The sequence below is a fragment of the Gymnoscopelus microlampas genome (assembly GCF_963454915.1).
Source record: "Gymnoscopelus microlampas genome assembly, chromosome: 13".
NCBI classification, from domain to species: Eukaryota; Metazoa; Chordata; class Actinopteri; order Myctophiformes; family Myctophidae; genus Gymnoscopelus; species Gymnoscopelus microlampas.
This window is the reverse complement of record NC_139950.1, coordinates 13824277-13846220: the sequence shown is the minus strand read 5'-3', so window position 1 is coordinate 13846220 and position 21944 is coordinate 13824277. Positions and strand designations below refer to the sequence as shown.

The 21944-nt window shown below is 42.4% G+C and overlaps 2 protein-coding genes across 3 annotated transcripts in view; both read left to right on the top strand.

Moving 5' to 3' along the window:
* The first annotated feature begins 11456 nt into the window (after window positions 1-11456).
* Window positions 11457-21944, top strand: part of entpd6 (ectonucleoside triphosphate diphosphohydrolase 6) — a 19593-nt gene continuing 9105 nt past the window's right edge. Inside the window, exons 1-7 of the mRNA XM_084077020.1 lie at window positions 11457-11570; window positions 13866-14211; window positions 14773-14849; window positions 16353-16496; window positions 18791-18866; window positions 21274-21309; window positions 21762-21850. Coding sequence (XP_083933146.1) covers window positions 13953-14211; window positions 14773-14849; window positions 16353-16496; window positions 18791-18866; window positions 21274-21309; window positions 21762-21850 — 681 coding nt within the window. The 5' untranslated portion in view covers window positions 11457-11570; window positions 13866-13952. The remainder of the gene's footprint in view (window positions 11571-13865; window positions 14212-14772; window positions 14850-16352; window positions 16497-18790; window positions 18867-21273; window positions 21310-21761; window positions 21851-21944) is intronic.
* Window positions 20186-21944, top strand: part of LOC311059268 (uncharacterized protein) — a 61086-nt gene continuing 59327 nt past the window's right edge. For both annotated transcript variants that reach the window (XM_084077024.1, XM_084077022.1), the window contains exon 1: window positions 20186-20222. The gene's annotated coding sequence lies outside the window, so the exon portion shown is untranslated. The remainder of the gene's footprint in view (window positions 20223-21944) is intronic.

Genomic DNA, 21944 nt, shown 5'->3' with positions numbered 1-21944 from the left:
ACATGCTAACCAACAGTTCGTTATGGATGGATGCTTTCACCTGATACACAGTCACATCTACGCTCAGAGTCAAATTAACACTATTTGTGACACAGCTGACACAACTATTGAATGTTATCAGTTAGCATGATCACATTAACACAATAAGCTATCCTATTAGATCTATCCATTATACATTTTACACAGTGGACCATATCACTCCAGTTTTTATAGATCTCCCTGTACATTTCAAAATACTACTGGCACTGTTGGCCCGGTCGCTGCGAAACTGTGCACACACTCCCTGGATGCCAGAGCAGAACCTCTGCCCCCAATGTTTCTGATAGGCCTGTTATAGCGTCACCATGAGGCCAATTTTTGTAAACAGTTTTTTAAATATTACTCATTTACATATTTTGTCAAAACATCACGCAAATCGGTATACAGTATCTCTATACACGAATCCACGGAGCGCTGCCCTGCGCGCGGCCATTGCTGCGGTGTCAATGCTCCGCGGACGCGACACCGCAGCAATGGCCGCCTACAGGCAGCTACAGGCAGCGCGTCTGTGGATTCGTCTAAAGTCATGCGATAAACACGGATCTGTCCGACTTTCCATATTCCATCCTGATTGGCTACGATTGACTTCCAAAGTTTGCAGGATTTGTCCGTATTGAACAAAATGCCTCAAATCATGAACGCAGCGAGCTAGTTCCGTGAAATTTTACACGCACATTCACACTAGGCCGAGGAAGAAATGCCACCCTTTTCACATTGGCATGTTACACCAGCAGGTCGATTTTTGCAAAATGTCATTTAAAATGTATTTATTATGCTCTTTGTCTTGATATCTTAATGTAAATGACTTTGAACTGGCCTCGTTGAAATGTGCTATACAAATAAACTCGAACAGGTCAAGCTGGGAAACCATTCGGTAAGAACAAAAGGGAAAGACAATTCCATTGTTTTCTGCTGTTAGCAATGTGTTTTGAGAGATTACTCACTGGTTAACAATCAGAACCAATTGAACAGCCAAGGTACAATAAACATACATCTGTCTTGGTGATAAAGTGATTTATGCTTTAGCCTACATGCAGTAATAACATTCATAGCGCTCCTACAGTGTCCAAGCTCAATCATACATTCAAGGAATTGTCTAAGTGAAAGTAAACCACAAACATATCAGATTAATGCCAAAACAAATTCAATCCCTCCTCATTGTAAGTGGGGTAATGATACAATGACAAACAAAACCAATAAGCCAAAGTGACAGACACCGTTCCATTCAATCTATTGGGGGCAAAACAAACATATAACAATAAATAGTAAATTGAAAAGAAATAATGATTAATCTTATTGGATTATTTAAGATTACCCTCGACATGATTGAGAGCAGAAATGAAATTATAATGTGTGTTGAATGGGATTTTCCAGGAGAATTACTGTTCTAGTAGCTAAATGAAAGGGGAAAAAATAATAATACTACAATGACCAATTCTCATAAAGTTGATTAAAAACCCCATCTCATCTCCTCAGGTTATATGTATTTAGATTAACAAACACGATCTGGATTAGACTGCATTAAGTGGGGTGGGGGGGGGGGGGGGCAGATTGAGCAGGGGTTTTTTTTCTTATTATTTCTCCCGTGGTTGGGTTGAACCCAGAGCTTAACCCTGGTTAACTGTTTAGCATGGTAAACAAGCCATTAGTGGAAGAGAAATTATCAAATAATAGGACGACATCTGGGACAAAGGCCTATTTTTAACTGGTGTTGTTGGAGAAAAAAACAAAACAAAACTATCAAAAATATGAGTGACCGACTAGAGTGTTTATCTGGTTCTACAAACCTCGCCACAAACACATTCAGTTCCTATATGACAATTAAAACACACGCACGCACGCACGCACGCACGCACGCACGCGCACACACACACACACACACACACACACACACACACACACACACACACAAAACCCCTACATATCGTTGCTGTCTGGCAGAAACCTCTTATCTCCATTTTATATCTTTGTGTAATGCCTGTAAATTAATGCCGTACTTGATCATACTATATCGTCTCACAAAAGTATGAAAATTAGCAGATCCACAAGCTCGGAACGCGACGTGAAGCAACACGTTTTGAGCTTGTATATCTGCTACTTTTGCAATCCTGAAAAGTAACAGTTTTGGACAGATGAGCTAGGTTTCCACCTGACAGAGACGATAAGTAAAGACTATTGATTAGAAGGGGGAGAGAAGAGATGCCTTCTGAAAGAACATGACTTCCAAGAACATATGGAGAGGCTACGTACTGAACCCTCCTGCTGGTGAGAGAGAAAGCCCACTACATTATTGAGGGCTGTAATGTCAACATGCCACTTCTAGAGGACCATATCACAATGGCAGAAGTCCACTATGTGATTGACCACCAGCTAAAGGCAGGAAAAGGAGCAGGCCCTGATAGTGAAAGGCCACGTGTGTTCAAACGTCCAGGTGTGTTCAAATGGGTGATGTTTCTATGTACACTCATGAACTCCATATTCATTTGTAACTGCTATCCAATGAGCTGGGCCCCTGCTAGATTGATCAAGTTATTTCAGAAAGGTAACCGACTTGATTGTGATAATTACCGGTGCATAAGTGTGATCAATAGTGCGTGCAGCAAAGGTGCATGACCATGTGCTTAATAACTTAAAGACTGATGTCCTGGTATAAGCCGTTCCGAGAGCAGGCAGTAAAAGAAGCCGCATTGTGGCACTTAGGCTTATAATTGGACATTGTGTCAGAAAAAAGCTGCAACTGTATTATGTTGCCTTAAATAGACTTTTCCAAAGCCTATGACAGGGTCCCAAGTGGAAAACTGTTCAAAGTCTTAAAGAGCCTATAGGGTGTGCAGTTACTATGATTTTGGCTCTGATGTCAATGTGTAGTGTGACAACAAGTATCCTGAGCTCCACCACAATAACAGCGTCCAGCGGAGTGAGGCATGGATCCTCTACATCCTGCTTCCTTTTTTTCTCCACTTGATAGTAGGATAGTAATTATAGATTATAGAAGGATGTATACTAAATTATTATGTTTTTTACATGATTGTAATCATCCTAAATGTAGTTTTTATTATAATTGAAAACACCTACCACCTCCTGTGTCACTTCAATAACACACTGATAGGCAGCACAGCTTGACTCACAGGTAGTCTACAGATAGATATCGGCTACAGTTTCGGGAGCATACCAATGTTTCCTACATGCTACGTTTTCAGGGTGCTCTGTTCCCCAGTTCAATATTCTGTTAACTCACATTATCACTCCTATTGGGTTGCAGCCAGTCTGTTTACATTATGTAGCTATAGTATCTAGGCATTATGCAATATGACCTGGGAAAATTTGCAACAGAAACTCTGTTTTAGTCTCATAAATATGTTACTTGTAACATATCAAAAGTCCTAAGAAATCCCAGCGGTGGAAAGTATTGAAACATGCTGAAGTTGATTTCCAATTTCCCATTGACGCCCATGTTAAAACAATGATTTAAGCATGTTTTCTAGATATCCACACAAAAGGTTCAGTACTTTCCACAATCGACCAGAGAATGTGATAAACTCCTTCTTCTGTCCACCACTTTTGTCCACCACGGCTAGCTTGTCAACTCGGATGCTGTGCTTGTCAAGGTGCGAGGCCTTCGGCTGCTCTGTGTGGGCTCTTGCTCGCCTACTGGCTAGCTCGGGCGCTCCTCCCGAGCCTCAAGGTCTCGCTGTTGGCGCACTTGCCTTGTTGTCACGTGAAAATCACAGCGATTTTTGGGGCTGTATGACCCCTTATCAGAAGCATACAGTAGGACCCCTTTTTCTTGTTCCCACATAGGACCCTCTAACCAGGACGATGGGAACATACTGTAGGGATGACCTCCCAGATTCCACCACTAACACACCTGTAAATGACTACATTCTTTTCTTCTGCCAGCCATGTTGGTGTGTTTTTTTTAATGCCAGATTCAGTCTGCTTTTGACAGAAGTCTATTATGAACCTTTTATGAAGCTAAATAGTTGATAGCCTCATTGTATGGTATTATTATAATCCTTTGAAGAAATACACACAGATGTGCGCTCACTCTCTCTCTCTCTCTCTCTCTCTCTCTCTCTCTCTCTCTCTCTCTCTCTCTCTCTCCTTGTCTGGGATGACTGATCAATTAGTGAGTTTTGCTCTTTAAAAGAAAGTGATTTATCCAAATTCTTGGGATCAAATCTGAATACCTACACATAGGATTCACAACATTATTTTGTGCTGAATGTCTCTCTCTCTCTCTCTCTCTCTCTCTCTCTCTCCCTTGCATCCCCCAACCCCCCCTCTTCCTCTCCTCTCTCCCTTCTCTCTGATCTCTCTCCATCACTCTCCCTTCGCTTAACAACTTAGTTGGATTAGCAGCAGCAGCAAAGTGCCTCTGGCTTGACGACGTGATGTCATAATTGTTCTAAATGTCATTTTGTATGTAAATCTCCCTGACGATTACCATCCACTCAGCATGGCCCCTCTGCCTCTGTTGTTACCATCATTATGATGAAAATGTTGTGCCACCAGCTAGGAGGGGAAAAAAAGGTTCCAAAGATTACGGAACCATTAAGCACGTTGTCCCGACCCATTAAATGATAAAAAGCTATTAGGAGCTTATAGAATAAATTACATATATGGACCACGGAGTGATGAGGCTTTCTCCCCTGCGTTAACAAGAGCGTTATTGAAAGCACTACAATACAATACATAAAGGATTAAGGGTTAGGTTTTGGGAAAGGTTAGGATATCTGCCAATGTAGGGATTTGCCCATACACTGTAGGCCAAAAATAGCAGATCTACATCCTCACACCGCGTCGCATGAGACACGTTGTGAGGATGTAGATCAAATGTAGATGCAGATCTGATCTTGATTTTTTGCTTTTAGTTGTATAGATTATTGTATTGTATAGATAGATAGAGTCTGTGTCTGTGTGTCCGGAGCTAATACCACAAACCATTGGACACAGACAGATCAACGACACATTTCGGGAGCACACTATAGACTAACTTGTCACCTCGACTTATTTCTTTCACATTTTATAAATAATGGAAGTCAATGGGGCTATGATGATCGCGCTGAAACCTTGCCCAAATTTGGAGTCATACATCATAAACGTACGTATATCATATCTGTGACATAATGTCACCTCCTCTTTGGCCTTCCTCTTCTCCTCTTGCCTGGCAGCTCCATCTTCAGCATCCTTCTCCCAATGTACCCCTCCTCCGAGTCCTCCCTCCAAACCATCTCAACCTCGGTCCGGGGGGGGTCATCGAAGGGGTTCCACGGGGTCCCCAGCTAAATGAGTTGGTATAGCATCACAGCTGATCTACAAGCTCTGCGACACATTGTGATCTTTCGATCTGCTATTTTAGATTTTTTTTTTACTGATTAAGAAAAGGAAATGAAACATTTGGAATAATTGTGAAAATCGTGAAATCTTCTCTTCTGGGGTCCCTGGAACAAAATAATTTCAGATGGGGGGGTCCGCAGCCAAATTCAAATTTCGGGGTCCTTGACATGAAAATCTTTTAACCACTTTGTGCATAGAGGATTGGGCTGTTTTTTTTCTTCTTTCATGTAGCTAAATGCTGCTATTGATCTGTGGAGGGGTGTCTAACCTCGGTGGCATCTTGCAAGCACACGTTTAACAAATTAATTGTGACGGACAATATGCAGGGTCCCAGGGGGGCGGGGCCTCTTTACACCGCCGCTGTTGATGGACATCTGGAGTGAAATGCGTATAATAGAGCAACTCATGCGTGTGTGTTATCGGGGGGAAGAGAGAGAGAGAGAGAGAGAGAGAGAGAGAGAGAGAGAGAGAGAGAGAGAGAGAGAGGAAGAAGATAAAGAACGAGAAGAGATAAGTGAAGCTGAGGATCCGGTACAATGGCAGCAGCCATATAGGAAAGAAATTAGGCTTCTTCCTTACTTATACTTATACTTCCTTACACGTTATACCAATGATTCTAAAGGCTCTGTTCCATTTAGTGTAGCACAGTGGTTCTCAAACTTTTTCAAGGACCCCCATAACTCTGAGAGTGTACAAATGGAACCAACATTTGAACACTCACACACCCATAAGGGTCCATGTGGAACCCCCTCCTCAAGGAACCATGAGGGTCCCTGGACCACACTTTGAGACCCACTGGTGTAGCAGAGTGTTTCCAGTGAGCCAACATGCACAATATCAGCACCCTGACTCTGTCTGACCAGAATGGAACAGAGCCTTCATTAGTATCATTGGCAACACCTACAGTATAAGGAAGAGGCCTAATTTCTTTCCAATATGGCTGCTGTGCATATAGCCTATTTGACCTCAACTGCAATAGAGGAAGAGAGAGACATAAGAGGAGGGAGAGAAAGTAGAGGACTGAGAGAGAGAGAGAGAGAGAGAGAGAGAGAGAGAGAGAGAGAGAGAGAGAGAGAGAGAGAGAGAGAGAGAGAGAGAGAGAGAGGGGACGGGTAAAACAAAAAAAGCCATGAATGACCTGTGCTCCCTCCAACATCAAGTCAATAGTGCAACAGTTTGTACACACACACACACACACACACACACACACACACACACACACACACACACACACACACACACACACACACACACACACACACACACACACACACACACACACACACACACACACACACACACACACACACCTTCTATTGATCCGTCATAACAGAGAAAGGCGTCAGAGGGGGGAGCGGTGCCTCTGAACCTTGCAGCCGACATACAACCATATGGTCCTTTTTATGGCCTGTCACTCACACGCACGTGTGCGCGTGCACACGCGTGCACACACACACACACACACACACACACACACACACACACACACACACACACACACACACACACACACACACACACACACACACACACACACACACACCTCCACCAGTCAAGTCATATTCTCAAGGCCCCTCAATTCATTTCCTGTAATGTGTGTGTGTGTGTGTGTGTGTGTGTGTGTGTGTGTGTGTGTGTGTGTGTGTGTGTGTGTGTGTGTGTGTGTGTGTGTGTGTGTGTGTGTGTGTGTGTGTGTGTGTATGTGTGTGTGTGAATCTTCTGATCACGAGCCAGGAGGGAGAAGAGTCCAGGACGTGATGTGGAGCTTTGTCCACTGTATGTGTTTTAGGGAAGGCTTCATTATATGCCAGGTATCCTATAGTAGGCTACAGAATGTTAGTTATATAGCATGTTGTTTAGAGAGATGCTAGGTTCATTGTTTATCTGGTATCCTTTTTAGGCAGTACATTGTTCTCTCTGCACTGTACTTATGTGACTCTTTACCTTGTTTTTTTAATTGACTAGAGTTCATGCTTACTCTGCTTATTCTGAACTTGGGAGTCGTTCTGGATAAGTTCTTATTCCTAAATAATAAATGTAATCGTTACGTGGAATGGATGAACATGAACACATGTGGATGCACGTATGCAAGCAGCTACACCGCAATAAAAGAGCCCCTGTCTGCAATTTGTAACTGCCCCCCCCCCCATGTTTCCAGTACTTGTTTTATTGCTACTAGTGTTGCTGATTATTGTATGTCTTTAAATGTCATGATGAATTGAATACATAGGACCACAATGGAAACAAGCCCTCAGGGCTTTTTGTGTTATCCTTTTAGCATCATTGTGTAATCGAAACACTGTACTACTGTATTTGCAAGCTGTTAATAAACTATTCGATCAATCAAACAGACACATGCATGTGAGCTTATGCATTTGCGCGTGTAAAGCATGCGCGCAAGCATTTACTGCCACACATGCACGTGTGTGCATGTTTGTGCGCCGTGACCCGTGGTGCTCGCCTCGGTGGTGTGTCCCCAGAGAGAGCTTGTCTGGTCCCCTGGGCGGGCCTCTCCAGATTGGCCCATATATATCAGTACTAATGGTTCTTAATTGAGGTAATGAATAGAATAGAAAGGAGCTGTTGCCACACGCGGCTAAACTTTAACAGAACCATGGAGCACCAAGGGGGCCGGCCAGGCCAGGGAGACACCAGCTGCTGCCATATTGTCGGCGGGAACAATGAGAATGTAATTGGCTTCTGCTGTCAAAAATTGGAGGGAAACATTGGAAAGGAAGGCGAAACAATAGCAACAAAAGGTCAAGCTTCTGCCGGTCGAGGGTCTGCTTTGTTAAAGAATGACAGTTATCTGGTTTGTCAAACCGGCCCCCTCTGTCTGTTTGAAGAGTGTCACACTTGTTGTCACCAAGCAGGTCTGCATGTACAAGGGAATTTGACTTGATAGGGTCAGGGGTCCCGGGGACCCCACGTTGTAGCAGCCAAAAGGCTCGGCAAGGCATACTTTGCCGAGCCATGTGGAAAATAATATTCATTAAATGTAAAAATAAATGATAAATTATAAAATGATTATGTTCTGGATTGCAGCTTTAAACAGAGTAAAGTCATTTGTGGAAAAAGGTTATGTTTTGTAATGTTCTACTTTCTTTCTCTTTAATAACTATTTTTAATTATATTAAATTGTTTTTGTATGTGTTTCTTTTGCACTTTGTCTTAAAGGACCACTTCGCCCATGTTTTCAGCCTACTGTATCTTATCTTCATATAACTGGTCCTCTCTAATGCTTATGATAAAATGGTACCATTATATCATAAGCATTAGTGAGGACCAGTTATATGAAGATAGGTTGAAAATGGGTGAAGTCGTCCTTTAATGCGATTTATGTATTATGTAAATCACGTTGAAATGCCTCTGGAATGTGCTGCACAAATATACGTGTCTTATTGTTTACAAACAACTATTCAGTTCCATTCTTTAGACAAGGATAGTAGAATACTCACCAAGCCAAGATTTAAGTTTTTCTTTTTTCAATAATTGAAAAATATACATATTTGGGCCTGATTCACTAAGTTGTTCGTAGATAGTGCCTAAATAAAGTGACTGAAGGGATGCGTATTTTCGATAAGCACAAATGGACGTGCGTGCCAACCGGCTTGTAAATCTCTGATATGTGTTTATCGCCGGTCTTCCTCATTTTTGTCTGACAGAAGTTTGTTTACAGATTAACCTCACGACCAAAGGCTAATAAAACTTGGAATGGATATTATATTGTTACGTCCCCGTCTAGGGGAAAAAGAGATGCAACATGAAGTGGGAGTGAAAGACGTTTTTATTTAGAACTTAATATATATTTACATGAACTTACAAGATGAATGAGGGCGGAACGCACATGCATTGGATGATGAACTATATGTAAAAACATCAGAGGCTTGACATGTTTGACATTTCAAATCCGTTTCAATACGCAAATAACTCTACCTGTATTGTTAGAACGATGCATTCCAGATAATTACAGGAGTGCTGCATTCATCCCTATGTGCAGAAACCGGTTTATTAGTTTCATGGTAGCCTACAGTTCATAGAGAGCAACATTGTATTTTATTTATTTATAAGGCCTTGTGTGGTAAACTTCCTTTATACCTATCCTCGCTTTTGGAACCAAAGGTTACTGGTCACTCAACACGTTCACAAACACACATTATATACCAGCCCACGTAAGAGCAGTGAACAAGGAAAAACTGCATTCATTTATTATACTCCACAGTCCACACAAATGGAACAAACTTCAGGACTCTCTGAAACTGGTGCGGTTGGTCTCAATAGAGACATTCAGGGTGCTTCTTGAGGACAGACTACATAGTGATTGCACCTGTTTCATGTAACACTGTTTATTGTCTCCGCCAGGCCGAAAGGCGTGGCAACTTAGTGAACACTCCCTGGATGCCACAGCAGAACCTCTGCCCCACATTTTTCAGATCAGCCTGTCATAGCAAAACACATTTTTGGATATTACTCCTACAGATTTGGTCCAAACAACACGAATCGGTACACAGTATCTCTATAGTCATGTGATCAACACAGATCTGTCCTATCTTCCAAATTCCATCCTGATTGGCTAAGATTGGTTTCCAAAGTTTGCAGGATGGTTAGTTTTGAACAAAATGCCTCTTCCGATTTCCGTGAAATTTTCCACGTAGATTCCCACTTGGGCCAGGAAGAAATGCTACTTGAAAACGTTCACATCAGCCTCATGGTGGCGCTATAACAGGCCGATTCACGTTTTTACCTATAACTGCACCGATCTGCGTGAAACTTTGCACGCACACTCCCTAGAGGCCAAGGGAGAAACCTTTGCCTTGCATTTTTCACATCTGACTTTTAGAGCGCCACCAGGAGGCTGACTTTTGTAAAACAAATGTTTTCCTCTTACTCCTTCAGATTCTGTCCAAAAAACACGCAAATCGGTACACAGTATTTCTATAGTCATGTGGTCAAGATGGATGTGTCCGATATTTCATATTCCATCGTACTTGCCTAACATTGGCTTACAAAGTTTGCAGGATAGGTCTGTTTTGAACAACATTTCTCAAATCATGAAACCAGTGTGGGATTTCCGTGAAATTTTGTACGCACATTCTCACTAGGCCGAGGAAGAAATGCCCCCCTTTTCACATTGGCCTGTTGTAGCTCCACCAGCAGGTCTAATTTAGTAAACCACATTTTTGGAACAAAATCATGAATGCAGTGTCCGATTGCCGTGAAATGCCTAAGAAGAAATGGAACCCTTTTCACATTGGCCTATTATAGCGCCACCAGGAGGCCATAATAATCTACCTGACCTGCATGGCGGAGACTTGTGCTCCGAGGAGCACTTTTTCTAGTTTGCATCTGATTTTTAAATCTCTGTGTTGTTATCCATGTCCTCACTGTATTGTCTGATTCACCGCCTTTTGCGATTATTTTAATGTTGTTTTATGCTTCTGCTTTTCTTTTTTGCTTTATTGTTAAATTAGTTATGACATTGTAATGTGATTCAAATGTTTGTTATCAGGCCATCCTTGAAAAAGAGAGCTTGCTCTCAATGGGTTTCTCTGAATAAATAAAGGAAAAAGAAAGAAAGAAAGAAAGAACATGACGCAAAGTTCGCAAACATGTGTGCACAATGCACACGCAACGGCCACGTGCCATGTGAATGGCATCGACGTGCGTGCTGTACAGCACGTTAAGTTACATTAGCCAGCACTGCCCCTGGGGGTCCTGACCCACAGGTTGAGAACCACTGGTTTAGTAGCCTACATTCCCAATTCCCATCATTATGAACAGTTATGAAAACCCAGATTAAAAGGAAAATTAAACACCCAAATAAACGTATTCCTAAATATATATGATATTATTATTTATATTATATTATTATGTATTTATACTAAAGTTACCAAATAAACGTATACAAATTAAACACCTAAATACCACTGATTAAACTATCTACTTCTCTAAAAGGATTGAGAGAAATGAGCCTGAAAAAATAGCAGATCTACAAGCTGAGCTGTCAGCTTGTAGATCTGCTTTTTTCGCACGACGAAGGAATCACAGAGTTTAGGCTCGCGCGTCATTACCGGTGGGCGGGGCGGTCCCTTGCTGTCGTCATCAAACGGGGACTTCAGCGTGAGGTAGCAGCATAGAGGTAGAAGACAGCGACATGAAACTGAATCCATCATCTTTATTCTAATATCTTGGTATGTAAGAACTCATTCATTACACTTCATTAATCTCTTTGTTTCTTCAATTAAACCGTTTGATCTCGATCTCTCTGTGTCTGTGTATGTCTCTCTGTGTCTGTCTCTGTCTCTCTTTCTTTCTCTCTCTCTCTCTCTCTCTCTCTCTCTCTCTCTCTCTCTCTCTCTCTCTCTCTCTCTTTCTCTTCTTGAGCAGGGGATCACAAATCCTTTTCAAGCTTTGTTAAACTAACATACAATTTACAATTTAGGCATTTAGCAGACACTCACTCTCAAGGTAAACACAAGGTAATATGCATAGAAATGTAAGCATTGATCATAGGTAAACCAAGAATATATCATCAGTCTAACATTCAGTCAACATAAGTAAATACATGAATATGAATCATTTAATACATCATGTAACTTAGCTGTGTTGTAAGTTAGTTATAATGTAAACAGTGGTTGCAGAAGAATAAGTACTCAGATGTGTCAGTAAAAGAGGAAATACCACAATGTAGAAAAATGCAAAAGTACTGGCATCATCAACATGTACCAAACGTTTAAGTAGCTATTTTCATATAGAAAGTTAAGACAGTGTAGGAATTCTCCTTTTCTTTCCACCAGTCCAGCATAGCTGGACTGGTGGAAAGAATGCTATCTGGCCAGACTGGTGGCCAGATAGCATTCCACAATACCTCTGTGTCTGTCTGTCTGTCTGTCTGTCTGTCTGTTTATCTGTCAGTGGATGATGAGTATTGGTGTATGTTATGTATATTATATATAATATATATCATCTCTGTCGGGTGGAAACCTCACTTGTCCAAAACTGTTACTTATCAGGATTTAAATTAAAAAATAGCAAAAGTAGAAGATTGACAAGTTTCAAGTTTGTGGATCTGCTACTTTTTATACTTTTGTGTTATGCTGTGGTATGATCAAGTAGGCCAGGGTGTTGATTTAAGAAAAAACACAAAAGGTTAGAATGTGGAGATAAGAGGTTTCTGCCCGACAGCCGACACCAATGATACAGTAATATGGAAACTACTACTATGTCTACAACTGTTACTTTTCAAGAAATGGCGAAAAGAACCTGTGATCCAATGTGGTTAATTATTATTTGAATCACAAGCCCTTAACAACTTAGCATCTTTTTCGGGGTTTTCAACATCCTACTTGATTAACAAAAAATAGCAAAAATAGCAGATCTACAAGCTCAGAGCGCGGCACTCGGTGCCGCGCTATGAGCTTGTAGATCTGCTATTTTTGAATAGCCAAACTATAAAATAAGGATAAAGTGGTTACACAGATGCCTTCCCGGGTTTGAATGGGTTAAAAGAAAGCAATGTCCTCTCCACACTTGTGGTTTTATTGTTTTGATGCTGCTAGGCATGTTTCAATTCATCCACACCCTGCCTCGTAGCACTGGGCCAACAATACAAACAGGATTCCTTAACAATGACACTTCAGGTCAACAGAAACACAGACAATTGATGTCGCACGCACACCACGACACAGAACTAAAGAAACATTCTGTCTCAGTTGTATTGTATGTGTTTTTATTATGTAAGACAAGTATCTACTGTAAGATGATATGACCCTTGTAGATTATATAACCACTTTTAACCTATTTTGGGCATGTCATTATAGTAAACAAAACAAAACAACAAAACAAAAAAAAACAATAAAAAATACCTGCTTGGCTATTTGTTGGACAATGTAAGTAAATCGTCTCTGTCGGGTTGAACCCTCATGTGTCCAAAACTGTTACTGTTCCGGATTCAAAAAAAAAAAAAAAGCAAAATGTTAGGAATTATTTAATTTAATGTATTTATTATATCAGTACTTTGTGTTCCCTGGCTGCCAATACAGCGGCCAATTCTATATTTCTATATCCATCCATCTCTAGTCTGGGAGACTTCGCCTCAGAGCCTGGACAGCAGGGGCGCGGCCACTGCGTTCTGATTCAAAACAATAGCCAATGAAGAAAAGGGGGCGGGATCCACATGCAGTGGGTGTTGCATGTAAATAGGAGCGACGGGAAGCAATTTCTCCTTGAGAAATTGCGGCCGCCATTGTTGCGTACTGCTGTTTGCCTCTCGTCGGACTGTTTAGACGAGTTGCACAGCTCTCAGACCGGTAAGAGGCGTGTCCGCTCAGATTCTGAGCGTAAGTTACATCCCGCCCACAAATACCAGGGCTCTGGCCCAGAAGTTTCCTCGGCCCTCCCGTTTGTATGCGAGAGCTGGCGTCAGATTAATCCATCTCTAACATAAATGTATTTATTTTTTCCTTCCTGCGCCTTTTCCTATACAGGAAGCACAACCTTTGACCCCCGTGACGATGAGCGGGTCCTGAAGGCTGCGCGGTGCAGAATGATCGTAGGAGGGGTCATAGTTCACCATGAGGATCCCCAGGTTGGCCAGTGTGTTGGTGGTGGCGGGCTGCTTCGTCACCTACCTGATGTTCGTCAAGCGGCACTACGACGGCCTGAGACCCGCCCTGCGCCACAGGCTGCCCGCCCACTACCGGCCCACCTCTGTGGAGGTGGTGGCCGGGGGAGGGGCCGGGGGCGGGGCCCGCTTCCAGTACGGCGTCATGTTTGACGCCGGGAGCACGGGGACGCGCGTCCACGTGTTCAAGTTTCAGCTGGAGGACAACGGTATGAAGTATAGGGGTTCGGGTTGGGCCGATACGATGTTTCTGACTAGCTTTTCAGCGCGTCGCTGTGAGCTTGTAACGCTAAAATCTAAAATGACACTGATGCATTCTGGGTTTTAATGGGTTAATGTTAAATGTTGTGTATGGCTCTCGTCTGTGATCCATTGTAGTGCTTTGAAATCACCGCTTTATGTCTGTGCGCTCTTGCCGAGACAGCTCAACTAGTGCCTGTTTTTGCTTTGGTGTACAGCGGCAGCGAACACAGCTGACCTGAGAGGGAGACAGTGTAGGAGAGACGGACAGTAGGAAAGCTGAGAGGGAGACAGTGTAGGAGAGACAGACAGTAGGGAAGCTGAGAGGGAGACAGTGTAGGAGAGACGGACAGTAGGAAAGCTTAGATGGTGTGGTAGATCTAATCTAATAATAGGCCAGCTAAGGGTACAAACACTATAGAATGCACATAGAATGTAAACACTCATAATGCATGATCTACAGCCAGCATGCTGAAAATAGGCAGGTGGTTTGTTTGTGTTTCATTTATGTGTCGTGTCTTCTCCCACAGAAGCTCCTACGCTCGCCCATGAAACGTTCAAAGCCATAAAACCAGGTCTGTCTGCCTACGCTGATGATCCTGAAAAGGTACCTCACCACACCACACCACACCACACCACACCCATGTGTACAAAAAAAAATCGTTCTTCAGTGGTTCTTTGGAATGGGCGAGATAACTTGGCAGGTGAATCCAAACTCCTGCTGGTATTTGCATCGCATTGTAAACAGCTGTGCCTCAACATTTTATCCACTTTGAGTTTCTCACTTGCGGTCACAGACAGTCGCAATACTTGTCAGTCGTGTTGTACTTTTTAGATGGATCTTACTGAAACAGGAAGATCCATCCACCGTCCCACGGAGCACAGAGTCAGCTGGCTTGTTAGCCAGTAGCCAGTGCAGCCACGCTAGCCACACACACACACACACACACACACACACACACACACACACACACACACACACACACACACACACACACACACACACACACACACACACACACACACACACACACACACACACACACACACACACACACACACACACACACACACACACACACACACACACACACTCTCTCCTCCGGCTCCTCTGAAAGAATTTGCCTACTAATTAAATATTCTTGATTGTGCTTCTACTGAAGAAAACTGAAAATTATGAATTTCATTCACGTTACGTTATTTCAAAATACTACTGTTGGTCTATAAAGCTTTAAATGGTTTAGGGCCAAAATACATTTCTGATCTTGTACAATATCATGAACCATCCAGATCTCTCAGGTCATCTGGGAAAGGTCTGCTTTCTGTTCCTATAACCCCATAAACGTGGGGAAGCAGCATTTAGTTCCTATGCACCACATATCTGGAACAAACCCCCAGAAAACTGCAGGTCTGCTGCCACTCTTATTTATTTTAAAACACAACTAAAGACCTTTGTGCTTGCCACTGCCTTTGGGGCTCTTTCTCTTTTCCTTTCTCTACTGCACTGTAACTGTATCTATATACGTGTTTACTTGTTTTTTGCATCCTAATGTCATTGTACAATTTTATGATTGTTTCCTTTGCTTGATGTTCTGTGTAAAGCACATTGAATTGCCTTGTTGTTGTTAAAATGTGCGTTACAAGTAAACCTACCTTGCCTGGCCTTGCCTTAATATTTGTTTGGGGCGGCAGTGGCCGGGTAGAGTGAACTGGAAAACCGCAAGGTTCCCAGTTCGATCCCGGGCTGGGGCGCTCCCCTAGAGTTAGTGTCGAAGTGTCCTTGAGCAAGATGCTGAACCCCTAATTGCTCCCGATGAGCAGGTTGGTGCCTTGCATGGTTTCCTCCGCCATCGGTGTATGAATGTGTGTGTGAATGGGTTAATGGCACAATCAATGTAAAGCGATTTGGATAAAAGCGGTATATAAATGCACCATTTACCTTTAAAAACATTTAAATATCTGGACTCCCAGGTTGAGAACCACTGCTCTAGTCTATAGCACCTCTTCCGTACAAATAACCTTAGTTCAGGCACTAATAATTCTAATATCAATAATAATAATAATTTGTTAGTACCACTTACGTTTATAATTCTTCTCTCCTCTCTCCCAGTGTGAGGCAGGCATCTTGGAGCTGTTGGCGGTGGCACAGGAAGCCATTCCTGCTCCCATGTGGAGCAGGAGTCCTCTGGTCCTCAAAGCTACCGCAGGACTCCGTCTTCTGCCAGGGGAGAAGGCCACTCACCTACTGGACAGGGTAGGGCTATCTGTCCATCTCACCTACTGGACAGGGTAGGACTATCTGTATCTAGGGCTGTCACCATTACAACATTTAAGTTGGTACAATTTTAATTTCTGTTTGGGTTTTAGGCTTCATAAACAAAAATTGTACAGGTCAGATACTGTACTGTATGACAAATAACTTAAATATACAGAGACATTGCTGACATATTTAATCATTTTATCCTTTAAAGAAAATAATGAAAAATAGCAGAAATAGCTGTCACTTTGTGACTTGTTGTAAGCTTGTAGATATTTTTGGAAAATGTTTAAAAATATATGCACTTTTGAACATCATCCCACTACTGAAACAGACAGTAGGACAGCTGAGAGGGAGACAGACGGTAGGAAAGCTGAGAGGGAGACAGACAGTAGGAAAGCTGAGAGGGAGACAGACAGTAGGAAAGCTGAGAGGGAGACAGACGGTAGGAAAGCTGAGAGGGAGACAGACAGTAGGACAGCTGAGAGGGAGACAGACAGTAGGACAGCTGAGAGGGAGACAGACAGATAGTAGAACAGCTGAGAGACAGACAGACAGTAGGACAAGTTAGAGAGAGCGTTTTGAATTTGAATCCTGAAAAGTAACAGTTTTGGACATGAGGTTTCCACCCGACATAGACAATATATTAGCCCTTTACACTGCACTCTGTCGTAGAACAAATATTGAAAATAGTCAATCTACAAGCTCACAACGCATGGCATGGCAACGCGTTGTGACCTTGTAGATCGTCTGTTTTCACTATTTGTTTTCATTTCTGAAAAATGTCCAAAATAGTGACGCCCGCTTGAATGTTTTTTAATGGTTATCCCGCTGTGGCCCCTGTGTTTTCACTCAGTCAGTCTGACTCAGATAATGAGGCCAAAGCTTCAGATTAAATAACATTTCGTCTGACTGACCTCTTGTCCTGTTATTACTGATTACTTAAAAGATTTAATAGACTTTTTCTCCCTCTACCCCCCACTCCACTCCCTAAAATAATGAAGAGTAGCGGTGTGTGTGTGTGTGTGTGTGTGTGTGTGTGTGTGTGTGTGTGTGTGTGTGTGCGTGTGTGCGTGTGTGTGTGGGGTTGGGCGCATTAGCTAGCCGCTAGGATATTAGCTAAAGCAAGTCAATTGCAATAATGCAGCCTGGCTAAATATAATCCATGCCAGCTAGTGGTGTGGTACAAACAGCCGCAGCTACAGGGAGCTGATCTTTCAAACACACGTTCCATTCGTTTACATATGAACACTGAGCATACTGTACAGTTCAGGGGTATTCAACTAGATTAGGCAGGGGGCCTCAATTGTAAAATGACTTGAAATCGGAGGCCACAAGACTGTCACAATAAAAATGAATGGTTCATGGTTAACCGTTTAACTGGTAACCGTTAAGACATTTGCAACCGGTTAATACTAATCTAAGCTCATGCGTTGTGAGCTTGTAGAGCTGCTATTTTCACTACTTTTGTGCGACACTCTTGTATGATGAAGTAGGGCCTTAATTGAAGAAAAAACATAAAAAGTTGAACTATGGAGATACAAGGTTTCTGCCCGACAGCGATGATATTATACTGTATATTAGGCACTCACAGCAACAAATGAACACTTGAACAAATGAGATATGAAGTACAGAAAGTAAGTGAGGGCAGACGGACAACTTTATCCGGGATGATGTTGACAGAAAAGGTGTGGTTTTATGTCTTGCTTTATCGATTCACTAAAATAAGCAAACCTGGCTTTATGGTGATTGATGGCGTTGAGGCTGAATACACTTAACCCCTTAAGCCATGTACTGTAGTGTATACTAATAGCAATGGTATACGAATAGCAAAGTAGCCGACATATTTTCAAAAATAGCACAAATACAAGCTAACAACCTGCATTTGAAAAATGTCATTTAAAAGAATGTATCTCTGCTGTCGGGCAGAAACCAACTATGTCCAAAATATTAACTTTTCAGGAACTGAGAATTACGTGTTTTAAAAACAATTCAATACATTGTCAGATTCTTGCATGTGTCCTTATATTATCACCACTTTACCCAAATCCAGCTCAAGTGGAGTTGGGAGGTTTTTGACCATTAATGTGGAGATAGTTGTTTTGTCCATCATTGATTAGAATGAGTCTGACGGAAAGACGGAAAAAAAAGTCGGAGTCGGGTGTTTGGTGGTTTGACAGACAGTTTGAGGATCCAATGGACTGATTTATTAAATTAAATAAAAAGTTGAAATACAGAGATAGGAGGTTTGCGCTCGACAGCGACAATATATTTCTTTATATGTTTTCCAGGTGAGGGTGGTGTTTGCGGAGTCTCCGTTTGTGTCCAGAGACGACAGTGTGTCCATCATGGACGGAACAGATGAAGGTAGGGTTTGACTCTGTTTCTTCAGGAAGACTCCCTCTATTTGGTGTTTTGCCCAGGTGGACGTGGTTATATGCCTAAACCCTAACCTTTAGCCTCACAGAAACTATGCCTAAACCTAACCTCAAAACCAATAAGGTGAAACAGAGTCTATATTTATAACTATATTTATATCAACGAATTGATTAACCACTCAAGCGTCATTTCATACTTCGTCCCACAACGGAGTCATGCACAAAATAGCGAAAATAGCCCGTATACAAGCTCACAACAAGTCGCGTTTGTGACACGTTGTGAGCTTGTATATCGGCCAATTTCACTATTTTTAAATGTTTTGAAACTTGACTATTTTGACTCTCTGTCTCATGCCCAAAATGTCCATAGCTGCTCTCAAAGCATGTCGTTTTCATAAGATGTGTTTCCGTGCTGCTCGGCAACAAATTAGAAACAACCAATCATTTTTACACCAGTTGCAGATGACCTAATATGGGTGATAGAGAATGCATTTACGTTCTACAAGCAAAGCTGTCGCTGCATCACTTAATTTAAAGCTACATGTGCGACTCTGCGTACGCATATATGAGTTATGAACCTGTAATGACCCCTCTACTGTCCATCACAATGTGTAATGGTGTAAAGCACTAATATGTCTGCTTAACACACACATACACACTGATGAATGCATAAAGGAATCACACTTAAATGCAGATTGTATAAGTGTACGTTTGTTAAGGGGCACAGAGAGCAGACCAGCAGTTATAATCCAATCCTTTTAAAGTAGTTCATACAAGCAATTACGGCCATGTAGGATAATGGTTGACTTAATCTCGCAGAAGAGTTAAAGCGATTATATGACGCTGTTTTTTCTGAGGCCGGAAAGCGTCTCCTTCCCTGAAACATTCTCAGTGAATACTGTTACATTTATTATTTATATATTTTTAATGTTTACTGAGTCAAATAGTTCAGAATATTGTTTTTCTGCGGTGAGCTAAACTTTGCATCGTCTTGACCACTTAAGGCTTATTTCTTATTGTTTTTAATAATGCAATATTATGTCTAATACTTTATCTGTTCTTTTAAAGTTGTTGTTAGTCTGTGACCCTGTCAGAACTTTTAACAAACCACGTTGGAGCTCTAAACCACTGGTAGATAAACAGTGATAAACAATGGTACAGAAAGCTGACAGAGGGATGGCGTAGGAGAGACAGACAGTAGGAAAGCTGAGAGGGAGACAGAGTAGGAGAGACAGACAGTAGGAAAGCTGAGAGGGAGACAGTGTAGGAGAGACAGACAGTAGGAAAGCTGAGAAGGAGACAGCGTAGGAGAGACTGACAATAGGGAAGCTGAGAGGGAGACAGTGTAGGAGAGACAGACAGGACAGCTGAGAGAGAGACAGACCACATGAACCCTAGCATCCCTAATCTGGGGTGAACCATTGGCGAACAGATTTGGGGTAGAGGGGAAAAGGTTGCGACACTGGTTTTCACAAATTTGGGGTACAGGGAAAAAAGAGCGGGCCTACAATGTAGGCTCGCTCTATAATATATCCCTGGGGAAGTCCGGTCAGTATATAGGGCAGCGGTGGCCAACATTGATGATGGAGAGGGCCACTGAATTTCCACATTCACTCCAGGGGGCCACCTATCTGCATATCTGCACTCTCTCACCAGTAGTATACTGTAAACACCATCACTTAAATAGCCCAAAATAGTCACACATATAATAATTAAGGGATATTAACAATACTTATTCAGCGTAAGTATGTTTAATTTTAAATGCATTCAGTACTTATATTAATTTTATTGCATAACAGGATGGGGCATGCATTCCCTATTTGCATCGTTCCCAACTTGCATCGTTCCCGAGTAGGACGGTGCCCAACGGCCACCTGTGTAGTTTAATAAATGGACTGTACTGTAGTAATTAAAACGGGTCATGTGAACTTGCATGGTTGGAATTGGAGCAGCAATAATATATCTGCATTTGATATCTGATATTGACCCGCATGACCATGTATGATACAGGGTTTAAGTGGTTAATGGAGTGGTTAATGCTCGAGGTGCTCTAATCATCCCTCTCCCTCTCTCCTTGCTTATTTGTTTGTTGCATTAATTCTCCCTATAAGAGATTTAGCGTAAATGTCAATGATCTAGTTTTCTAACGGCCCTCTAAATGGTGCGGTGGGTTGGTGGTTGATCGGCGGGTGCAGAGGGGTCAGCACTAATACACGGCGGTAAGAGGCAGTAATACATGATACCTCAGTAAGCTGATGATGATGAAGTGTTCGCCGGTAATGGCCCCTCAGTTACAGCGTCAGGCTCTGTCACACTCTGGACGGGATGAGCATTCCGTTGTTGTCATCTACGTTAAAGTAAATGCTTACGATTGTTGTTGTTTTCCCTCCATTTAGGGATTTCAGCTTGGATCACCGTCAACTTCCTCACTGGTGAGGCTTATCTCCTGCTGGACACATATATATACACAAGTGCACGCTCATGCACGCACTCACACACGTACACACACACACACACACACACACACACACACACACACACCTACACACAACTATTAACCTCCTAGGCAGACGATCAATTGATTGATCGATCGTGTGTGCATGCATGCATGTATGTGTATGTGCTATCTATTTGTCTGTCTGTCTGTCTGTCTGTCCTTTGTCTCAGTGGTGTGGTTTATAGCTTACAGTAGAAAACAGATTTAATTCAACATGAACTGAATAGCATAAAAAAACACAGATTTAATCTGAACAACACATTCTGATTGATTACTAGTAACTGGATTAGAACAGGTGAATGTCCTCAAAACAACCGTCCGTCCTGTCTCGCCCCGTCTCTCTCTGTCTCACGGTCTCCGTCTCTGCGTGTCTGTCTCTCTCTGCAGGTGGTCTTCATGGAGTGGACATGCCCACAGTGGGTATGTTAGATTTGGGAGGGGGCTCCACCCAGATCACCTTCTCCCCTCAGGACGAGGTAGGAAACGCACACACCCCGCCCACACACTACGGCTGGTTGACATGTGAAACTAGTGACACCGGTCTCTGTACCCAGCGGGAACTTTAGACCA